This window comes from Piliocolobus tephrosceles, chromosome 11 (assembly GCF_002776525.5).
Source record: "Piliocolobus tephrosceles isolate RC106 chromosome 11, ASM277652v3, whole genome shotgun sequence".
Classification (NCBI taxonomy): domain Eukaryota; kingdom Metazoa; phylum Chordata; class Mammalia; order Primates; family Cercopithecidae; genus Piliocolobus; species Piliocolobus tephrosceles.
Genome location: NC_045444.1, coordinates 34,683,024 through 34,706,384, shown reverse-complemented (window position 1 = coordinate 34,706,384; position 23,361 = coordinate 34,683,024). Strand labels below are relative to the sequence as shown.

Genomic DNA, 23,361 nt, shown 5'->3' with positions numbered 1-23,361 from the left:
GCGTTAGTCAAATATTTACCCTGGGCTCGGAGCTTAGCCAGCTCTTCGCTGAGCGAGTCCTGGGACTCTTCTAGCTGCCTCCTCTTCTGTTCCATGTTCTGCATGTAGTCTGTCAGAGACTTGATCTTGGCTTCGTGCTTTAAACAAGCAAAAAGGAAGAGTGAATGACTAGCAGGTGGTCATCCAGGCTGGCCTGGAATTGTCTAGTGGGAAAATGCGAGACAAGAGGGGTTCCTGAGTCTCTTTTCTGAGTGCCACCACCAAATGGTGCCCATTTCACCCTTGCCTCGGTGTTCAGAATCACACCAAGACAGACCTCTGCTTCTCCCTGTGCTTCTTGGCTTCGTTCCCCACAGACACCACTCATGGCAGGCCCCTCCTCACCATCCACTTAACATGAGATGCCGAAGGCCAAGTGGGTTTCGCTCCTCAGAGAAAAGCGTGCACGAGAGAAACAGGCTGGGAAAAGTGCACGGCTGAAGCCCTCATTCATTGAACATGCACCTCTGGATTCCATCTTCACCATTCAAATATTAGGTCTTTCCTTTTTCTGTCCTTCAGACACACCAATTCCCATCTCAGGACCTTTGCATTTTCCTCTCCCTGGAAGCTTTCCCTCCCCACCATCACCACCCCACCACACACCACACACACACACACACACACACACACACTGCCCTGGCTAGCTCCTTATCACTCAGGCCCCAACACTTTCTTATAGCACCTAACGTCTACATCATTTGTCTTGTCTTTTTTAGTTGTTAGCTCCATGAGGGTAGGTGCTTAATAAATATTAGTGAAATGAATGAATGAATGAGAGCTTGTTGGCTGAACAGGGACAGTGGTAACTTCTAGGCAGATGGAAAATGTGTACAGAACACTTCAGATCTAGGGAGCTCAGCTTTAGGCAGGAAGACCCTGGAAACTGGGCTCTAATCTAATGAAATAACTTCTCCAGAAAACACAACTCTGTTGGAGCAGTCATCTTATAAGCACAGTTTTTGGTGACGAGGATGAATGTAAACACAGAAGACAGCATTTCAGCTGGAAAGACTGCCAGGTTCCTTAGATCACATCAGAAAATAAAGAGCCATGGTTTCTGTTACTTTTGAACTTCAGGAAATAATGGTCGAATCTTTGCAATGTATGAATTGTAGCAGAGTGCAAATCACCATCTAATGGAACCTGTGTTTGTTGCTGATGTAGAAAGAAAACTTTAGAACAGGTACTCTTTAAACTCAACACATCCTAACGTTCTTGACTCTGATCTCATACAGCAAAGTCAGTGTCAGTCTGAGACCTGGATGATTCAGAGCACCCCACTGGGCCCTCCTCTGGCTGCACCCTACTCCACTAAGCAAAGAGTTCACAGGCCAAGGGAGCATGTCCTCCTGAACCTATGTTCCCTCTAGATCACACTCAGAGTACTGGGGACCTAGAAACTTCCTACTCCAGGTCTGAAGGCCAGGGCTGGCACTACCTCTTCCTCACCCATTTACACAAATGGCAGCTGGCATCTAACAGTTCCATCAGTTCACACTGGGTGCAAAAGGGACTTGGACATGTAGTTGGTATGTCCAGCTTGAAAGAGAAGAGGGTGGGCTGCAGGCCATGGGGTCTCTATTAGTACCCTTGCCTTGGCCCCCAAATGTTAGAGGCAGGCTGGTCAAAGCACCTGCTGTTGGTATCATAGATGACCTGGAAATCACATATGAGGTGCACTGTTTGTTCCCTTATGTATATCATTTTTATTTTCACTTTTCATAAATAATAACTATATAATTATAAAAAATAAAATTCTAGAGCAAATCCAGAAAAAGTGGTGTAAACCATAAACCAATGTATCGACTATTTCCCCCTGATATTCCTTATCTGCAGGAATGCAAAGCACAACGTAAATCTAACTCAGCATTTTCATTTTCACTTAACTTTATATAATTAGACTTTCCCAATGGCTAGGTTTTTACCTTTTTTATAAGAGCTGCATAATATTATTCCATGTAACTTTATCTTATTAGTCTATCAATTTATTTTATTATAATCCAAAATAACATTGTCTTCAATACCTTGCATAAAAGCTTTTAATATTTTTAATCAGGAAATGAGAATATCATATGAAATAAATTTTTTTCATTTTCATTAACAATGAAAAATACTGTCAGTGAAATTACTGGACTAAATTATACTTACATTTTTATGGTTTCTGATTTCCACAGTGCTTTCCAAAAGGACTGACCAAATTATACTTTTCTCAACAATGTATGAATATATCGATTTTACTATCACACATTAGCACAGAATAATCTTTTCAATACATTTCTGCTTATTATGTTGGTTATAAAATGGAACCTTGTGGATTCATTTTAGACAGAGAGGTTGGAGATGTTTCTATGATTACACATTATTATGGTTAAAAGCACACCAGAATAAAGTATGCTTTTGTCCGCCTCAGTATTATTTGACACACCAATCCATGCTGGTATCTGTTTCCTGTTTCCTCCAAATGACAGCCTATTTTAATGCCTGGCATAAGGCAGTAAGTAGTATACAATTAGACCCCTCCTGGAAACGTCAGACCCAAATACCAAGCTCAGATATCAGTGGTAGCCCAGAAACTGGGTTGCTGTTTTCTGAGGCTACTTAACTAAACTGAAAATGCCACTCCAATAGGAAGAAGAGCAGCCTTACTCGATAGGCAAGTGAAATGTGCCCTTGGACTTGAAAAGCCCTTGAAGACATGGGCTTTGGGTTCACACACATTTTTTTGAGTAGCCCAGCTCTGTCATTCACCGGCTGTAGGTGTTCGGACATATATTTAATCTAAATCCCAGCTGCCTGTCTGAAACAGAGGAATAATAATAAAACCTGCCTATTAGGATTTTTTTGAGATTAAGTGAGAAAACGCATGTGAAGTACTTAGCACAGTGTATGGTACATAGTAAACGCTCAATACAATGCCACTTGCTACTACTACTATTAGTAGTAGTTTCTGTTTTTCCATATTAAAGTGTACCTATGGTAGAGATTAAAAGATGAGGGAATATTGCCTTACTCATAGGAATTTTAGAGATTCCACCCAATCTTTTACATTCATTAGCTAGCTAGCCATCCATCTATGGGAAAGGACTCATCAGAATTCATGTATTTCTCACAACAAAATGTAGCTCTAAGAAGAGACCTGGGCTGCCATCGCCTGGGGAGGCCAAGCTTACACAAAGCAAAGTCCATCAACTAAGCCTACGGCACACCATCAGCACCAGCAAGGGCATAGAGGCAGCAGATCTCAAGACAATGAGGGGAAGGGAAGGGCCCACCTGGGAGATGAGCAGCTGGCAGGCTGCCAGCTCCCGCTCACTGGCGTTCATCTTCCTGTTGGAGTCCATCTGGGCGCTCTCGAGTTGTTTGCTGCGGTTCACCAGGGACTTGACCTCTGACTTCATCTTGCTGATGTACAGGCGGGCCATGGTAAACTCCTCCTCAATGACTCCATTCACATCTGCCAACTGAGCACAGGAGGGGACACACTCAAATGTTGCCCACAATTTCCGTAGGTTCACGGACTCCCCTGAAACCTGCCCCTGGATCCCCAAGGTGTCCATGGATTTCTGGTTCCCAATCCCAATTAAAGGACAAGCGGAAAGTACCAAACATTCAACCCCAAGTTCTCCTAAACCTCAGGTCAAACTTTCAGTTGAAACCCCCTACTAAACATAATCCTCAATTAATTAGGTTTTTCATTACCATCAATTTTTAGAGAGATGACAGCATAAGAAGAAACACTGAAGATTTTTAAAAGGAGATAACTCCTAAAAGGTATTTCATTCAATGTCTTACACCTTATATCTCTGTAACAGCAGCGAGACCCAATGCTCCTAAAGGTGATGCTGAATTCCTATAAAAACTCAAATCAAAACTTCATTAATGTTCTCCATAGTGTGCTTATTCAGGTAGAGAAGTAGTATAATGCCTTGAATATGTTTCTATAAACAAGGATTGAAATAAAAAGGTGTTTCCATGTTTAGTCCTCAATTAAATAGAAAATCGAATGAATAAGAATGTACTATGAATTACCAAAGGGCTTCTTGATGAAGGTTTCTCAGCATAATTTTTCATTACTACTACCAATCTATTTTCCTTTGCCTTTTCACACCTGCTCCTTCCAAGCAGACAGTAATCTAGCTCATTATTTAAGATCCCCTGAGAACAACAGTCTAAATCCACCTTTGAAGAGAAGATTCTGACAGCCAGAATTCCTGCATGATCTATATTTGGTTTCTAAGTTTCAAAGCTCTACTGGAAACAAAAGTTGAAGCAAGATACTTGGGATAGAAACCCATCGGCTGAAATGCGAACAGGGTCTTGAAGAGCAGTTCACCAAATGAACAAGTAACTGTGTGCATATTTTGTTTAGCCACCAGAGGGCAGCCTAGCACCTTAAGAGAAAACAAAGAATCCCGTCCAGAAGCCAGCGCAGAAACAGAGGCTTCCATTGGTTGAAAGACAATGACTCCAACCATGGTTTTTTGATGTTCCACAGTACACTCCCGAGTGCCCACTTATGTCGTTATTGCTGTCATTCACTCATCATATAACTATCTGTCCAGTAACCATTTAAGGGCTAAAAAAATGGAATCAGGCATCAGCCTTGAAATTTGGTAGCAGATATGAAGTACACTAGACACTGCTGAGTGCCCGTAATTTGGCATCAACCTTACCATAAGAATTCAACAACAATGTAAATGGCCAACAAACATATGGAAAAGGCTCAACATCATTAATTATCAGTGAAATGCAAATCAAAACCACAATGTGAAACCACCTTGCTTCTGCAAGACTGGCCATAATCAAAAAAATTAAAAAATAATAGATGTTGGCATGGATGTGATGAAAAGGGAATGCTTTTACACTGCTGGTGGGAATGTAAACTAGTACAACCACTATAGAAAACAATGTGGAGATTCTTTAAAGAACTAAAAGTAGATCTGCCACTTGATCCAGCAGCAATCCCACTACTGGGTATCTACCCAGAGGAAAAGATGTCATTATATGAAAAAGACGTGCATGTTTATGGCAGCACAATTCGCAATTTCAAAAATATGGAACCAGCCCAAAAGCCCATCAGTAACGAGTAGATAAAGAAAATATGGTGTGTGTGTGTGTGTGTGTGTATAAATATATATAAAATCATGGAATACTACTCAGCTATAAAAAGGAACGAAATAGTGGCATTCGCAGCAACCTGGGTGGAATTGGAGACCATTATTCTAAGTATTAATAACTCTAGAATGGATAACCAAACATCATATATTCTCACTTATAAGTGAAAGCTAGCTATGAGGACACAAAGGCATAAGAACGATACAACGGACTTTGGGGACATGGAGGAAAGGGTGGGAAGTGGGGTGAGGGATAAAAGACTACACACTGAGTACAGTGTACACTGCTTAGGTGATGGGTGCACCAAAATCTCAGAAATCACCACTAAAGAACTTATCCATGTAACCAAACACCACCTGTCCTCCAAAAATCTATTGAGATCAAAATTAAAAATTAAAAAAAATTCAACAGTAGTACATGTCAAGTGACTCCAATGTCAATAATACTGCAGAATGTATGTCAACAGCAAGAAAATTGACAAGTATCTATTTCTGACTCTACCTTCATGGAGGACCTTGTTAAACCCATTTTACTTCTGACTGCCTACCAACACCATTCCTCACTACATTCCTTTTCTATTCCAATGGCATGGAGACACTGGGTGAGAAAAGCATGCAATCTTCAAGTTCAGTGTGTTCTGTCATTGTCTTTAGTCCAGTGTAGGTGAGGGATGAGAAACACCTTCCTGAGTCTGACCAGGTGTATCTTACATCTTGTCCAGTTTCTGCAGAAAGATAAAGTAAAATCCATCTCTTCCACATGGAATTCACAGCCTACACCAGCTCCTCCTGGTAGGAAAACGCTGCTAAGCCAGCAGCTCTGGCACCCTGGGAAGAGAATGAATCCCTCTTCTTTTCCAGGTCTGTTAAAGTAGGACACTTTGTCTTTTATGCCCAGATCCCATGTAAATTGAGGAAGAGTAAAAATATAGATATGTATAAAGATGGGCTTCCTCCAAAATGAGAGCTAGACATTTCTTCTTCCAAACCAGAGCTATAACTTCTAAAGCCAGTTCTTGTCCTTGGAGATCTAAAAGGAGATTTTGAGTTTGTGTCTGATGGATAAAAACAATACCCCTAACAAATGGTTTTTAACTGTGAGGTTTCTTACCACTACAGAGTTCATATATTTAGTGGTTTCACATTCAAAGGTTTCCAGTAATTTTAGGACACTGTTATTTAAAAAAATAATAATAATCAGTTTGTGCTGAAATGTTATTTATAACTGTCCCAGAGTCTGATAATGCCCCAGTAGTACACACTAGACCATGGGATCCAGTATCAATGACCAACCCAGGAGAAAAGACTGCACCGTCATGAAATCTATGGAAGACGTGGCCTGCTGCTTCTACCTGCCTATACAGGGAGTCACCCCACCTCTCCACCTCCCTACCCCATCTCTTGGGCATGCAGTGGCTATGCAAGATGATGAACTACTGCCATTCCTAGACCACACCCAAGGTAAGTAAGGTCATGTTCACATTTAAAGGCCTACAAGTCAGTGTGGGCCAAACAAAAATTAGTCAGTGAGTCCAATTCAGTTCGTTTACTCTACCTCAACTTTCTATTCAGTTTCTGGCTAGATTCTTTTGAAGGTAGCGAGGTAAGGTAGGCCCCAAGAAACAAAAGTAAAATCCTAAACCCCCAAATGACTGAACAGACCCCCTCGTGGCCAAGGAGACCCCAGAGAAATGTTAAATACCGAGTTCCAGGCCATGACAGATTGTGAAATTGGAAACGCCTGGTCATACCCCCTCCTCGCCAATCGGCATTAGGCTTTCTTCCCTAAGGGTTAAACGGAAGCCAGCCCTTTTGAAATATTCACTCCATTGCTTCACTGCTGATATCAATCACGGCCTGCCCCTGCCCTTCTCTTTTGCAATTTCAACACAACCACCAACCAGTGTTCCTTCCCCAACAAGAGACCACTAACCACGAAGTGGTTCTGGTTCTGGGCAGGCTAAGGCTGCATGCAGAGAGCCTTCATGTCCTCTGCTTCACCCTTTGATGTATAGGACCTAATTATAATACATTTAAATGTTAAGTCTCTAAACCAAAGTGAACATGGACCCATGTTGCATACATGTTTTCCTACTACACACGCACATGCCACTCCTTCATGAATCTTCATAACTCCTCCTGTAACCTGTTGGATAAGTATATTTGGCCACCCCGTGAAAAACATAAATCCCTTTCTTATTCTTCCCACCCTCAAAGTGCTTATTTCTGGCTTCTGGCCAGAGGTTACACTTCCCAACCTGTAAGAATGGTCATCCTGCAGCCTGCAACCCTTTATGAAAAATAAAGGTCTCCTTCCCAAATGTATGGACTTCATCATACTTCTCTTGACAGTTCAGTGTCACCAGTACATGAAAGGAAGAGAAGGCTCACTCATAAACTCGGATAAAATTAACACTGGGCTCATCTTGTTATATGCTGGACTCATCTTGTTTTGTTGATGAAACAAAATGACTGGACTCTGGAAATGTTTCAAGACATGATTCAGCTGAGGATATATGGGTTTTTCTGTTTTCTGGTTCTTCAGAAAATGTTTCAAGACATGATTGAGTTGAGGATATATGGGTTTTTCTGTTTTCTGGTTGTTCAGAGCTGTCATATTCTAGAACTATGAACTGGGGAAGGCTCCAATAGCCATATTTTTCCCCCATCCCACAGTCCTACCAGGAAGGACCTTGTGAAAATTAAATGGCATTTTAGGAACAAAAATACAAAACCACTGAAGCAAATTTCCTTGATCTGTTCATTCTCCTATATCAAAAGAATTACCATATCAATTCAGAGTCATGACCAATAAGAAAAGTACCTGTACCTATAAGGATAAATCTGAAACAAATGTGCAGAAGTCATGTAATTTCTGAGATGACAATCTTTGATATTGTCTGAGCTTATCTTGTCATTTTATAAATTAGAAAAATGAAGGCCAAAGAAGTACAGTGACTCACCCAAAGTCATACTACTCCATTAGCTCTCATCACCCTAATGATGAACTCATAATTATATGAAAAAAACCAGAATGATATAAATGAGGGCTATCAATGAAATTAACTAGGACATCCAATGTCTGGAATCCAAAAATAATCTCAAAAACATGCAATTGATTATTTTAAAATAATCTCAATCTTAACCATACTTCAGAGTCCCAAAAGTAAAGACTCTTTTTTCAATACTGAAGCACCCAGACACTCCTGATTTCATTAGCATTTTCATCAGCTCTATTTTAGAACTTAGCATAAAAATACCTTCTTCCTTTATCATTATCAGCAGCAAGCATCAACTTCCCATAAATCAACTCCACCTTCATATTGTGAGGCCACTTAATCACCTCACATCAAATTTTATTGCTCAACACCAATGTATGGTTCAAAAAAATAAATCTTCAAATATAAAATCACCAAACTGAAGCTTAATAAGATTAACTCTATAGTATCTGAGAAGTCTGTGCTAGAATTAGATTCATTCACAAGGATTTATGAAATAATCAGTTACAATAAAGTTTCCATGAAAGAATGGTTACGTTTACGAGCGGTCATGTACTCTAAGCCGAGACCTGTTACGCCATCCAAAAAGGGCTTTCAACATTTCCCAGAAATAGTTTAGTCTAGTCTACAAAAGAAGCCTGATCTTGGGAGCATTTTCCAGTATTTAACAATCCCAACTCACAACTTGAGTGTTCCCACTAAGCAGACTGATGTAGAGTTCAGCCTTTTAAAGATAAAATGGCTAAATTCAAAGAATTTGGTTTCAGGAAATTGTGACATGTAAGGTAAGCAATGTAATACTATTCCCCAGCTCAACAAAATCAACATATATTCATCAATGACTCCTTTGTATAAGAGGCTATATTATTATAAAGCTATGGTGATCAAAACATTGTGGTATTGGCAGAAAGATTTGATCCATGAAACAAAATAGAGAGACCAGAAACCTCCCCCACATACTTTTGGGGGAGATGGAGACATTCATTATCTTAATGGTGTTGATGGTTTCATGACTGTACACATATGTCAAAATTTCTCAGACTGCATACTTTAAATAGGTGCAGCTTTATGTAAATTAGCCTCAATAAAGCTTTGTTTTGTTTTAAAAATGTCTCTATCCTTTTTTTTGGTTAATTACAACAATTGGCCTTTCTATATTCCAGCAAATTGTTACCTATTCTTGGCTGATACCATTTTTAATTCTATCTCTTCCTTCTATTCCTAGCTTCTGGACAACTTTATACCACCCCTATTATCCCCACATCTCTGACTTTCTTGCTATCAACAGCACCAATGGCCAGGTGTGGTGGCTCACGCCTGTATTCCCAGCACTTTGGGAGGCAGAGGCGAGTGAAACACTTGAGGCCAGGAATTTGAGACCAGCCTGGCCAACATGGAGAAATCCCGTCTCTACTTAAAAAAATAATAATAATACAAAAATTAGCAGGGCCTGGTGGCACATGCCTGTAATCCCAGCTGCTCAGCAGACTGAGGCATGAGAATTGCTTGAACCCAGGAGGCAGAGGTTACAGTGAGCTGAGATTGCGCCACTGCACTCCAGCCTGGGCAACAAAAGCAAAACACTGTCTTAAAAAAATAAATAAAAAAATAAGAACAACAATGTATATAACCCCAAGGGATTCATCATGATTGGTTTATGCCAATTATAGTAATCCTATTCCCCTTTGCTTTCCCAGAAATGTGGAGTGGTCATGTGATCCAATTCTGGCCAATGAAGTGTAAGGATATGTCTCCTGGGGACTTCTGGGATACATTTCCCTCCTGGATTAAGCCCATCCTGCCTTGGATGTGGTTGAGTGAGGATGTGATGATCGGTACTACAGCAGCTATTTTGCTACCATGAGGCACAATCCTCTGGATTATGAAAAGGAAACAGGCTGAGGACACGAGAAAGGAAATAGAGAAAAAGCCTGAGAATTTGACATTGTTGAGCCATGGCACCAAACCAAAATTTGGTTCTCAAACTTTAATAAGCATAAAGAATCACCTGGAGAATCTTGTTAAAGTGCAGATTTTGATTCAATAGGTCTGAGTGGGGCCTGAGAGGCTGTAGTTCCAATAAGCTCCTAGGTGAGGAAGATCACACCCTGAGTAGCAAGATTTTAGACTTCTCATATTGTGAATAATTAAATGTGATTTTATTGCTTAAGCCACTGTTAGAATCCTAATACTTTCACACCGACTTGTTGGAGAATTTTCACTCCACTGGGTTCTTTCAGAAAAGGAAAAACACAATTCTGAGACTAGAACTGTTGCTTAAGCGATTTAATTCCAAACTTCTGCAACATGAGGAAATAAGTTTGAGAAATAAACCAATTTACACAAAGCCAACCAAGATTTGAAGACATTGCCTAGACCTGAAAGATCATTTTTTTCTCCTCCTCCTCACCCCAACAAACAATTCACTCAGTCATTCAATTAGCCCTTTTCTCATTCATTCAAACATTAACCAGCACATGGCAGATGCAAAGCACAGTGCTAAGCACTGAATGCTTAAAAGAGTAAAGCACAGACCCTGCTAACTTGATAGGAGCAGGTAGAGAAGATAAAAGAAGAGCTGGCTTACAGTTTTCACATCATTGGTGCCAATAATTCCACCAATCTCCCCCAGATCTTTCAACAGCAAATTCAGGATCTCAGTTGCCCTTTTCTTCTGGTGGTTGCTAAGCTCTTGTAGCTGGCTCAGCTCTCTCTGTGTGGTTGTCAGTGTAGTCTGAAAAACAAATTTCAACAACAAATTCAAAGGGTTGCCCATCAATTTCATACACTCTACATTACACATAACACCATCATGTAGAATGGATTTCTTTTACATGACTTACATGACTTCAACCTAAGAATCCTTTTAAGGCAAACTCTCACATAGCACTGCATTCTTGGATAAGAAGATGAACTCTTTATCAACAAGTTATATCACATGGCCTGATACATTATATGTCTACATATCAGATGACAATTCCAAGTCAGGGAAATAAGTTATTAAAAATAAGTAAAAGCCAGAAAAGAAGTCCTTAAGTTTATAACACGTAATTGCATCTTCCTACTTACCAGATATTCTATGTCAGTCCTACCTGTTTCATTTCAGGGTCTAAACTTACCTGCAAGGGTCCCCACCTCCACTCCTAAACAAACCTGCTCCCTCGGCCACCTCCATATTCCCACCTAAATTGATAAAGACAGATGGGTCTAGAATAGATGGCCCAGAGGTAGTTTAATAAGTTTAGAAAGCAACTTCAAAAAAAAAAAGTCTTCAAATTTTCAGAGTGAAGCTGAATTAAACACTCTTCATCTTTTTTCAAAATTACGTTACTTATTACAAACCAACAATAGGTTGGTTACTTATTAAAAACCAACAAATAGTTGATTTCTTATTATATAGCAGAAGCTCTATTTTCTTGTCAAACTTTAATAAACTCATCTCTTTTTCATCCTTCATGCATCTTGCCAAAAGGTATATATTCTTAACTAACGTTCAACATCAGGAAAACAGTTATCTATTTATAAAATTCTCCCATATGCAGCTAGAGCATTTTTAAACAATCTGTCTAATTTTAATAGCCTTCTACACCAATCTAGTAATACTTTGGTTTCATGGCAAATTAAAAACTGTATTTTGAAAAATGTTTCATTGTTTTAAGAAGCAAGTAATATGAAGGACTAATTAAAATAATCCGATAGAAAACACTAAGCAGAGGAAATCTAAGTCGCCCCCTTTCCTAAGTGACTTTGGAATGAGTTTGTTTTATTTTGTTTGGTATTGCCAACTGCTTATGTCATCTTGTTTTTAAAATCCTCAGAGGCAGTAGTCCCCATCTTGGGAAGCTGCTAGAAAAGTCTTCCTCCATGCAGCTGAATGTATGCCGTGAGGAGCATTTCCTGTCAGCCTCACAGTCGGCAGATCAGCATTCTCCTGCGCCATCTGCTACTTCTTTTTAAACTGGATGCTTTCCACAAAGCAGGCTGGGCACAAGCCCAGGACACCAGGCCATTGGGCAGAGGTACTAAGGACAGCAGGTTAGAGCCAGTCAGCTTCTCCACCGCCCATTTTCCAGGTAGAAAAGGACATATCCCACCCCGCCATGCCAAACACTCACTGCTCCTGCTACCGCTAGCTCACTGCAGAACCTACGGCGTCTTTCATTTGGAGAATCTAGAAATAAGGGAATGTACAGGCTGAAGCACTGGCTTAAAACAGAACAGCAAACAAACAAACAAGGGCAGCTTAGTTCCAGGCTCCTGAAGGTAACAGCCAGAACAAGAAGCTGACTGGAGGGAATGGAATCCATTCAGGAGGGTATAAGCAAGAAGAGTAAAGTCCATACCTTCCATGGGACCCCACTCTTGCCAGTAGCAATACTTTGAGATGTATGTATTGATACTGTGGCATATGCACAGATCTGCACTAAGTGCTTTACATAAACTGTCACTAATCCTCACACCATGCAAGCAGCAGGTTATCATCACCATTTTTACAGATAAGGGAATGAATACTCACGAAGCTTAGCTGTCTCAGCTAAGGTCTAAGAGTTATGAAGTCAGACTTGTAACTAAGATTTTTCTGGCTCCAAAGTCTGCACTCTTGTGACATTCCCACAAAGCATCCCCACTAATGTTATCAACTCTCTGGATATAAAACAGTCATGATGTGCAGTTCCAGGATGAGTGAACAAAAGTCACTTGCATGAAGTATTTCAATTGTTGGAGGGACCTCAGGGAATGCATCTAACACTGAATAACTATTCAGCTACTGCCTCCTTATACCATGTCTGTTAATGAATAGCAATATGAGTATAGGAATGGCAGCCAAGGAAGTCCCACCCCCTAGACACAAATGCTCCAACCGTTTTCTGGGCCAGCTCATCTGTCAGCTGCTCATTGGCCCGGGTCTTATCCTCCACTTCCTGTGATTTCTGGTCATAATTGACAGCCAGCTCCTCCAGGGCCTGGAGAACTTCTTTCACCTCATCCTTGGCTGCCTCATTTTCAATCTGGAGACGTGTCAGCTCCTCCTGTATCTTCTCATAATCTCTTCTTGTGGAAGCTAAAAGCTGGGGAAATGAGATGGCATGGAACTTGTGAATCTAATGTTCAAATGTTTATGTTCTATGCTGTATCCAAAAGTAAGTAATTTAAAAGCCAGATATAAGAAAACAAATTGGAAAAGTTCAGGATGATGGGAAACCCCACCGTATGGTCCAGACGATAAAAAAAAAAGAAAAAGACAGATATGTTCTCATTGCAAAAAATCTGTTTTGTGTGCATGTGTTTTGTTTTGTATGTTGTTTTTCATATGTTGTTTTTGTTGTTGTTGTTGTTAGTTTACAGCTGTATACCCTTAACTCAAAGAATGAATTACACATCAAAAATCACTGCATTTTATAGCTATTCCATATTTTAAGCAAAGGATGGGGCCAGGCGCAGTGGCTTATGCCTGTAATCTCAGCACTTTGAGAAGCTGAGGCAGGTGGATCACCTGAGGTCAGGAGTTCAAGAACAGCCTGGCCAACATGGCAAAACTCCATCTCTACTAAAAATACAAAAAAAAAAAAAAAAATAGGTGGGTATGGTAGTGCACACCTATAATCCCAGCTATTCGGGAGGCTGAGGCAGGAGAATCGCTTGAACCCGGGAAGCAGAGGTTGTAGTGACCCAAGATCATGCCACTGCACTCCAGCCTGGGCAACAGACTGAGACTTCATCTAAATAATAAATAAATAAACAAACAAACAAAAGATCGGAGTCATTTCCAAGGAAATGACAAGGAATAACACTTACATAGTTTTTAAATGTTATCAGGATTTCACATTGTAAACGGGTTGACTTCACAATCAACTAAAACAGTGTACAAGAGCGATCGGTCACCTTTTTTTAACATCCGTCATGAAGATATAGAAGGATGTACCCCAAACATTATCATTAGTTGAAAGCGAATGTCGGGGCTTGCCGACGCTCTCGTTCTTTGTTCCTACATTGTTCCTACATTGGTTTTCCTATATTGAACAGATACTGCCTTGATAGTATAGAAAAATAAAAACGTTAAGGAGTTTTAACAGTAACAGTAACAAGAAGGAAAGTTTATCTCAGGCAGCTGTGCCAATGTGGGGGAAACTGGAGTAGAATGGGAGGTAGAGGGCAGGAAACTCAGGCAAATGGAAGGCCTCAACTATAGCTAAGAGAGAGAGAACAAGGAAATATGGTTCACCTGATTATAAAAGTGTAGCTTGTCTCCCTACCAAGGGAAGTGTTTGGGCAGGGGAGGTAATCATTGCCCTAAAGAGATGAAGAGGAACAAAGAGGAAGGAAATGGTTACAGAGTCCTTTATGCCTACAGAGGCCTGGGACTGAGGACAGAAACCCAGGCACCTGCTGTCATTGCACAGTGCGATTCAATCCATAGCATTTCAGCAACGAAGCAGAAAGCAACTTAAAGCACAAAAGAGAACAACACTTAAATGGTCCTCAGCAAGGGAATTATTAATTGTGTATGTTTGATAGGTTGGCTGGCTATCCTTTGCTTAGGTTCTTGTTTGTAAAATACTTGGCAAAACACAGTGTAATAAAAACACTTACTGATGAACTGAATGCCTTTGGGGAGAGACTGAAAACAATTTGCCTCCTTTTTAGTGTATTAAATACATGCTGACGCAGTACTCGGGCCCCGTTCTCTTTGCCTTCCCCTCCTCTACCTTCTATTTTTGTTTTTGTTTGTGTATCCCTACAGGACAGCAGGAGAACATGGTGTATATCAAAGATCTGAGCCAGCTGATTGCAAAACTGAAGTAGGACTCAAACAACAGGACACAGTATAGTGGGTATTTGGAGACAGAATCATTCTTGCCCAAGGCCAGGTGCGGTGGCTCACACCTGTAATCCCAGTGCTTTGGGAGCCAAGGCAGGAGGCATGCTTGAGGCCAGGAGTTCAAGATCACCCTTAGCAACACAGAGAAACTCTGTCTCAAAATATTAAAAAGCTAGCTAGGTATGGTGGCATACTCTTGTAGTCCTAGCTACTTGAGAGTCTTACGCGGGAAGATCACTTGAGCCCTGGAGGTTGCAGTGAGCCATGATTGCACCACTGCATTCCAGCCTGGACAACAGAGAGACCCTATCTCAAAAAAAATAAAAATAAAAAAGGATCATCCTTGCCTGATCAATCAACCAAAGGTCTCTGCCCTTCCAGGACAAAGTGTAGCCACTGGCTACTCAATCTCAAAACATCAGGGGTTTTTGAAAGTCAAACATGTATTTTCTAAATTCAGTGATAATCAGCTTGTAAGAGGCAGTGAAGGGAAATCTACCAAGAAATTTCCACATGATTCTGTGATTATGAAAAGCTTCTTTGCCGATTAGATTCCTGGAATAAACATCAACAACAAAGAGTAATAGAAGAACTTTGTGGGAAAAAAATATATTGCATTCTTTACCTCGTCCTGATCCAGCATCTGTTGCTTCAGCTTTTCAGCCAGCTGGCTCTGCTGGTTAATTTCATCATCCTGAAATGAAACATCATGTTTGTTTTTTTTTTGTTAGTTATGTCATTTTTGATATCCCAGTTTCTCAATGACAGGTGGCTACCATAAGCTTGCTAATAAGAAGGAAGGAATGGTGTGGCGTTGCTACACAGAAAACAGACAGGTTCCAAGATCTCATTCAGTTAAAATACCTCTTCATCCACCTTTCTCAGCAGATGAAACAGCTGAATATTCTGGAAATATAATACCCTGCACATTCAACTCAATTCCTGCTCATTGAGAAATCAGAGATCTAGGGTTTGGGAACTGAAAGGGACGTTAGAGATATCCCTCCCAATTCAAAGATGTTAAGAGTGAAATTCCTAATTCAAAAAATAAAGGAGTGAATTTCTGTCTAGCTGTACTATCATATGTTATTGTCCCAAATCTTGTCAAACACATCAGTAAGCAGGAGTGCTACCACCGGATCGGTAGGGAGAGCCAACGTTTCCACTTCAAACCTCTCAGACCCGAGAAACATGAACTGGAGATTTGGCATTGGAAGACCTCCCTCTCAACTGGAAGTTAATTTTCTTAACAATTTAAAAACAAACAAACAAACAAATGAAAAAACCAAAAAACAAAAAAACCTCAGGGCAGCTGAGGGACAGAAGCATTCATGCTTACTTTCTCGGCTGTCACTGAAGTGCGAAAGGCAAATTCTCTCTTCTCTCTCTCATTTTCTGCCACTAGGTGTTGCTGCCACAAAAGCAAGGGTATTTGCTGCCTACCTCTCCCCACCTCCCCTTAGACTCGGTCCACCCCCAGTGCAGGCTAAGCAGCAGGCAGATGACGGCTAACTACATAAAAAACAGTCTTCACTGCATTATTTTCACGACTTCAAATAAAATTTAAAACATAGCCTGGGAAGATAACAACCTGGCTTCGAGGGTCTAAACAACAGACAGAGTCAGATTCAATTAAGCATCCTTGGGCACTTCTTCGTGCCAGTCCTGCCTAGGTGTTTTCATCAGCAGCCCAGAAAAATGCACCCTGTACTATGCCTTTTGCCTTTTCCACAGATGAAATCCAACCCAAACTTAAGGGCCTGGGTCACAGAACCTCAATGTTCCACGGGATATTCCCCAGCCTGCTTGGTGGTATCTATGCATACATTTGAATCATGTTAATTTAATGTCACAAACTAATGCTTTCCATGGAGAAAGAAAATTCTAAAATCAGCCAAAAAGGATTTGAATCTCCTTGTCCTTTATGTAGAATATCATTTGGCTTCACTTTTCTGCTCAAAGAGATCCTGTTTCTACTGAACTACCAATGTTTCTTTAATGGTTCTAATTTCCTGCACAAATCATATTTCTGGCAGGTGAGTTAGGGAAATTATATCAGAATGAAACCTCCAAAAACTGGCACTTCTACAACTAGAAGACTATTCTGTAGATATATTTTCTCTTCTACTTTATAAACTTAGCATGTCAGTTACCAGGAACGATTTGTGTTTATGTTCCTGAGCACTTAAATATTAAACAACTTAGCATAAAGGATTCAAAGAGTTTACCATTGGAGAGCCACCATCTCTTCTCCTGGGACAAATGGACAAGCACTACAAGTGATATAAACCATGAGAGGAGAGAAATGGAGCGAATTCTGTCCTTACACTGTGCTCATTTCAAAGCCTGAAGATGCAGGCTTCCTCCCAACAGGGACAAGCTGGGATGCAGTGATTTTTAAGGTACAGTGAAAAACCAAGGGCCCCTGGCCCCACCTGGGAAGGATGAAGAACAAGGATGATATTACAGAAGACGTGGATCACTTGTATCACAGACATTTCCCAAACTACATTTACCCTTTATTAAGGCAACTTACCTAAGGAATTAATGAGATCCACTGTGATTTTTTTAAAAAGTCTTTCAAAACTTCCAGAATGATAAGCTGTGCTTATATCTACACATTCAACTGCATCTCTTAGAACATGCATAAGCATGCTCACTCTGATGCCGGCTCTAAAGATCTAGTCCATGGATAACAGATTTTAAAGTACTTTTCAGAAAGTATTTTATACTTGAATTTTCTTATACATGAAATAACATGAGGCCAGGTACAGTGCCTCACGCCTATAATCCCAGCACTTTGGGAGGCCAAGGCAGCTTGATCACTTGAGCCCAGGAGTCCGAGACCAACCTGAACAACATGGCAAATCCCTGTCTCTACAAAACATACAAAAAAAAGAAAAAATTAGCTGAGTGTAGTGGTATGTGCCTGTAGTCCCAGCTACTCATGAGGTTGAGGCAGGTGGATGGCTTGAGCCCGGAAGGTTGAAGCTGCAGTGAGCTGTGATTTCACCACTGCACTCTAGCCTGTGCAACAGAACAGACCCCATCTCAAAAATTAAAAAACAATGCGGCCGGGCATGGTGGCTCAGGGCTGTAATCCCAGCACTTTGAGAGGCCGAGGCAGGTGGATCATGAGGTCAGGAAATCAAGACCACCCTGGCCAACATGGTGAAGCCCCATCTCTACTAAAAATACAAAAATTAGCCGGGTGTGGTGGTGTGCGCCTATAGACCCAGCTACTCAGGAGGCTGAGGCAGGAGAATCGCTGGAACCTGGGAGGTGGAGGTTGCAGTGCACCAAGATCGTGCCATTGGACTCCAGCCTGGGCAACAGAGTGAGACTCCATCTCTAATAATAATAATAATAATAAAGAAAACAAAATAACATGCACACCCTTATAAATGAGGAACTGGTCAACCCTGGTTGTCAACAGGTCACTAGTCACCTTTAATTATAAAGATGTTTTTTGTTGCGATGGCAATCTGCATAAAAATAATCAACTTTCATTTCTATTTAAGCTTGGTTCATGTCAGGATCTCCAAGAGCAGAGCAGTAGTGTAGAGGGACAGGGACTAAGAGACAGGGAGTGCCAGCACCAACTTGTTCACATTGTATCTCTGCTGGTGGCCGCCTTGGCACCTCACCCCTTCCACACCACACACAGAAGTAAGCAGAGCCCAGTCCAGCCCAGGAGAAAGAAGGAAACTAATATTTACTGGGCACCTGCAATGTACTGGAAACTTTTAATCCTCACCACAACCTTTCGAAGTAACAGATATGAGTCCCATGATACAGATGAGAAAAGCACCTTCAGCGGGGCCAGGCACCAGCCCAGGACTCAGCATTATTGTCACAGTCTGCCCGGGTCTCAGTGTCATTGTCACAGGTCTGACTCCACAGCGCATGCTTCACTCCATCACACAGCATGGCCTCGGGAGAGTACCTGTGCTTGGAGCCCTGGTGGGGCAGCACGGAGGGACAGAAGGGGCAGCTAGGAGGAAACCGTGTGGTCTTTCTCCCTCCACACCCTAAATAGATTCACTGAGGTGGACCAGGTCCTCATTTAAAGGGCTGAGGGCGAAATGGGAAGAGCACTGGGTGGGAGTCAGAAGATATATAACCTCATCCTAGCTCTGCTGCCTGTGTGTGATATACCCTGGGGTAAGTCACATAACCACCCTGGGCTAGTGCCTCACCCATACCTAAATACCTCCTCTTCTACCTTTCAGTAAACTGAGAAGGGGCCTTATCCGGCCTCATGTGTTCTTCAAGCGTCAAACCACCTACGTCAACAGAAACATGGAAGTGCCTCCTAGAACATTTCAGAGGAGGACGCCTAAGAATGACAGCTGGTGAGACATAATCAGGCAGTCTATGGGAAGGGTCACTGAGGGCAAACCATTAGCTCTGGTGCCCCCTAAGGCTGAGGTTTCTAGGCTCAGTCCTCTCCCACATCTCTCAGCATCATCGTGCGATGGACCACAAATACTAGCCTCGAACAGTGGGTCTTACAGAATTTTCAAAGCACATGCTGTAGGAAAATGACATAACAAAATGGCCTAGGCTGACCATCGGGAAACGGAGACTCTCAAGCCAGCTCTTCAGCTACCAACTGAATGCCTTGGACATGGCATACATTTTGTATGCTGGATTTGAGACTCTAAAGTCTCTCTCTTGGATCAATGAAAGTTCCTTGTGCTGCCAAGGTAAATGATCCCGATTCCGCCATGCAGGCGTCTATTCATAGAGAACTGAGCACAGAAACAGCTTCTCACCCTCTCACCCAGGATTCTCTGCGATTACTAAAAATGAGCCCATCGGTTCTAAAATGAGAAAAAAAATGCATATGGTCTAATGTTCTTTACTGTTTAAACAATAGCAATTCCTTGGAGAAATCAAGAAATTGCATATACTGTTAACTTACTATTGATCTATTTTTTTCTCTTTGAAGTTTTGCATAAAATACATAGACAGAAATGGAAGATAACGGTATGCTTGGAGCCTAAAGGGCAAGTGACCCATCTCATGGGTGTGAATATTTCATTAAATGTGTTTTCAGAAGGGTAGGATGACCCCAGAATAATGCGGTGGTTACAGTGCAAGCTCTTGGAATCACAAACAAGCAGAACTAGCTTCCTTAAGGCGATCAGTCACATTCAGCTTGCAAAGGTTATACCAGACTCTGAGCTTTACCCTAAAGAGAGAGGCCTGTAAGATTAATGGCAATGTTAACATAACAAAGCTGTTTCACACAAGCCAGAGGTGTCCCTAAGCACTCTGAGCTGAACCACAATAGAAAAGATTAAATCAGACTAAAAATATCAGCAACCTTGATGAACTGAACTCAACTGAAAGGATTTAGAATATTCCAAGGGCAACATGCCAAGATCATATAAAACATCAGTTTAATTCTCATGCCTCTGGGATTCCTAACCCAACCTTTAATTGGTTCTCCCAGTGTTCTCCAACGCCTCTTTTCCTCTATGCCAACTTGTGCATTTACATGACTATTTGAGTCCTAAAAGCTTGTCATAAAATTGGACATCCCCAATTAGCATGTTCAAACTACTTCATTCAAGAATATATCCGTGAAAAGAGCTTCACCAATTAGGTAAAGCCATCAGACCACACTACTATCTGTTTCTCATCCCAGAGCCTTATAGCTATATGATTAAAGTACATGCTTGAATTTTGGGAGTCACCACCTTTGCCCCTAGCTGAGGCTACTGCTGGAGTTTCCAAGAGGTGAAGAGAAGAAAGGAAAGGAGACTTAAAGATCACAGACACTCACGTACCCCGCCTTTCATGCAGTAATCAGCCCAGTCCAATTTCTGGAAGACAAGACTCTAAGTAACAACTGCCTGTCTGTCTAGGCCAACACACTGCTCTTTCAGTCAAGTTCCCTTTAACATTTCCAATCCACATAAATCAAGCTCCCTGAGTCTGCACCATTAAAGTGCTAGGGTAGGTATTAGAAAACCAGACATAAAGATCAGACTGTAGCCCTACATCAGCTCCATAGGGAGCTGGGACTGCCCTCTTTCATCTTTGTAGTGGAGTGAGAACTATAAATCTCTGGCCACAGACCTTGTCATCCAGTTGTCTGTAGAGACTAGAGATCTCTTCATCATACTTCTCTTTCTCCTCTGTAGAGATGCCAGCAACAACAGGAGCAATATTGTCTATGATGGGGGTGTTATCACAAGGCTCCAGGTTCTTCTGGTCCTTGGCACTGATCTGTTCATCCTCAGGCACAGCTTCTCCTGTAAAACATAGCCGAGCAGAGTTGGGGATTAAAGAAATTGAGCATGAAACCCTCCAGGAGGAGTACTAAAAATAACCAGTCCTGGTGAAAAATACACAGAGGACACAATAAAGGGTTGTTGTGTGGTTACAGTTTGTGTTCTTTCTATTTGATAAGAAAGGTCTTAGTGAATTGGCCAAAACAAGTCTAAGAAAAAAGAAAACTGTGTAAAATCTCCCCTCTCAAGACGCATCCCTGAAGTAAACTGATTCCAAGCTACTCCAACATGCAGAGATGCCTGAATTCTTTACATTCATTTTGCTTTAGTTGAGGAATATTCTGGGCCTTTACTAGAGTCATATTCTCTCTAGTGATTGATTAAAAAGGAAACAGACCTCTAAGGCATCCTAATTATGAATTAATTATGTCACTATTTCATTAATAGAAACAGCCAAGTAAAGAAACACACTGGCATTGTTCGATAGAAAACTGTAAGGCTCAAATCCTCTGAATTCAAGAATCTCTGAATCTGAGGTCAGAAGAGAGGGTAGCCCTGGATCTAAGACTAGCGCTGCAAAAGCTCACATTTCAATACCACTGTCTCCTCCAGGAAGCCAGAATTAATTGGCTCTGCTGGAAAGTTCAAATAGAATAATCTACTGTGATATCAGGTAGTCTTAGGCAAGAAATGCAGCCAATCTAGACTATCTTGCGAGATCCTACCTACGACTTCTCAGTCTGCAGAGTAGCATTTGTTGGAGCCTTCAAAGGAAGAATAGCCAAATTTGACAACCAAATTGATGGAAAAGGTACAGCTCGCAAGCTGGCCAGTGGCTGTCTCCAACAAGAACATCAAAGACATAAAGTGCATAAAAAGGATTCTAAGAAAACTACTGGCCCCACTGAGTCTCCCAAATATCTTCCTGGAAAGCAAAACCAAACCCAACATACTTTTCCATCACAATGTTTACCATCAACACCACAATCATCTTGCTGCAGTCAGTAGTCAGAGTGTCTGCAGTATTCCAAGCCTCACCCCAGTTCTCAGCCCACAAAATCCATTTTGTAAAAATTCCCCAGGAAAACCGCGTTGAGTCAGAGAGTCTTTCAAAAATAAATGATAGAAGTCGGGGCACAGTGGCTCAGGCCAAGACGGGCAGAAAACTTAAGGCCAGAATTCAAGACCAGCCTGGCCAACATGGCAAGGCTTGATTTTTACTATCTCTAGTAAATCTATCTCAAGGATAGATTTTTACTATCTCTAGCAAAAATACAAAATTCAGTATTTGTACAAAAATACAAAAATTAGCTGGGCATGGTGGTGCACACCTGTAATCCCAGCTATTTGGGAGGCTGAGGAACGAGAATCGCTTGAACCCGAGAGGCGAAGGTTACAGTGAGCCGCGATAGTGCCATTGCACTCCAGCCTGGGCACCAAGAGTGAGACTTTGTCCCAATAAATAAATAAATAAAAATAAATAATAGAGTAACTGAGATCTCAATCTGTGGCTTCATTAACAATATATATCATGCTTCAAGGAACCCACCTGAACACTGTACACATTTATCTCAATATAAACAAAACACTGTCATAGTTTAGTTCTGCTGCTTATGACTCCATTATCTCGCTGAATAACCACAAAATACAACTTGGGGCCTCCGTGTTAAGTAAAATTAACAGCCAATGTTTTCACTTTTGTATCACAGTTCCATTTGAAGCAGCAACTTGAAGCAAAACATAGAATAAACTATTACTTTGCTGAATACAAAATTAAGCCAACCCTTTTTCCTTTTCCAACAAAACTGTACTATACTTAAGCATTTTTTCTAAAATTATTGACCTGAAACAAAACCAGAATATCAGAGTAGCCTTTGAACTGAACCTGAACCAAATCAATATTTCATTCAGTTCCAATTCCTGGCTTAAAATATCCATCAACACAACAACCTTAGTGTGCAGACTGGATTTCATCCAATTAAAGGATCTATATTCTCTACAGTCTGCTAAATCCATGGGCTATAAAAGCAGTACCGTGTTCTTTTTTTTTTTTTTTTTCTTAAACATATTAGATAGAGATAGATAGATAGATGGAGATAGATAGATAGATAGATAGATAGATAGATAGATAGATAGATAGA

General features: G+C 41.0%; 1 protein-coding gene across 1 annotated transcript in view; it reads right to left on the bottom strand.

Moving 5' to 3' along the window:
* Positions 1-23,361, bottom strand: part of KIF5C (kinesin family member 5C) — a 153,068-nt gene that overhangs the window by 32,962 nt on the left and 96,745 nt on the right. Inside the window, exons 12-17 of the mRNA XM_023217457.3 lie at positions 21,066-21,241; positions 15,601-15,669; positions 13,018-13,224; positions 10,743-10,889; positions 3,315-3,503; positions 20-137 (exon numbers count right to left, since the gene is read on the bottom strand). Of these exons, the coding sequence (XP_023073225.1) occupies positions 20-137; positions 3,315-3,503; positions 10,743-10,889; positions 13,018-13,224; positions 15,601-15,669; positions 21,066-21,241 (906 nt within the window). The remainder of the gene's footprint in view (positions 1-19; positions 138-3,314; positions 3,504-10,742; positions 10,890-13,017; positions 13,225-15,600; positions 15,670-21,065; positions 21,242-23,361) is intronic.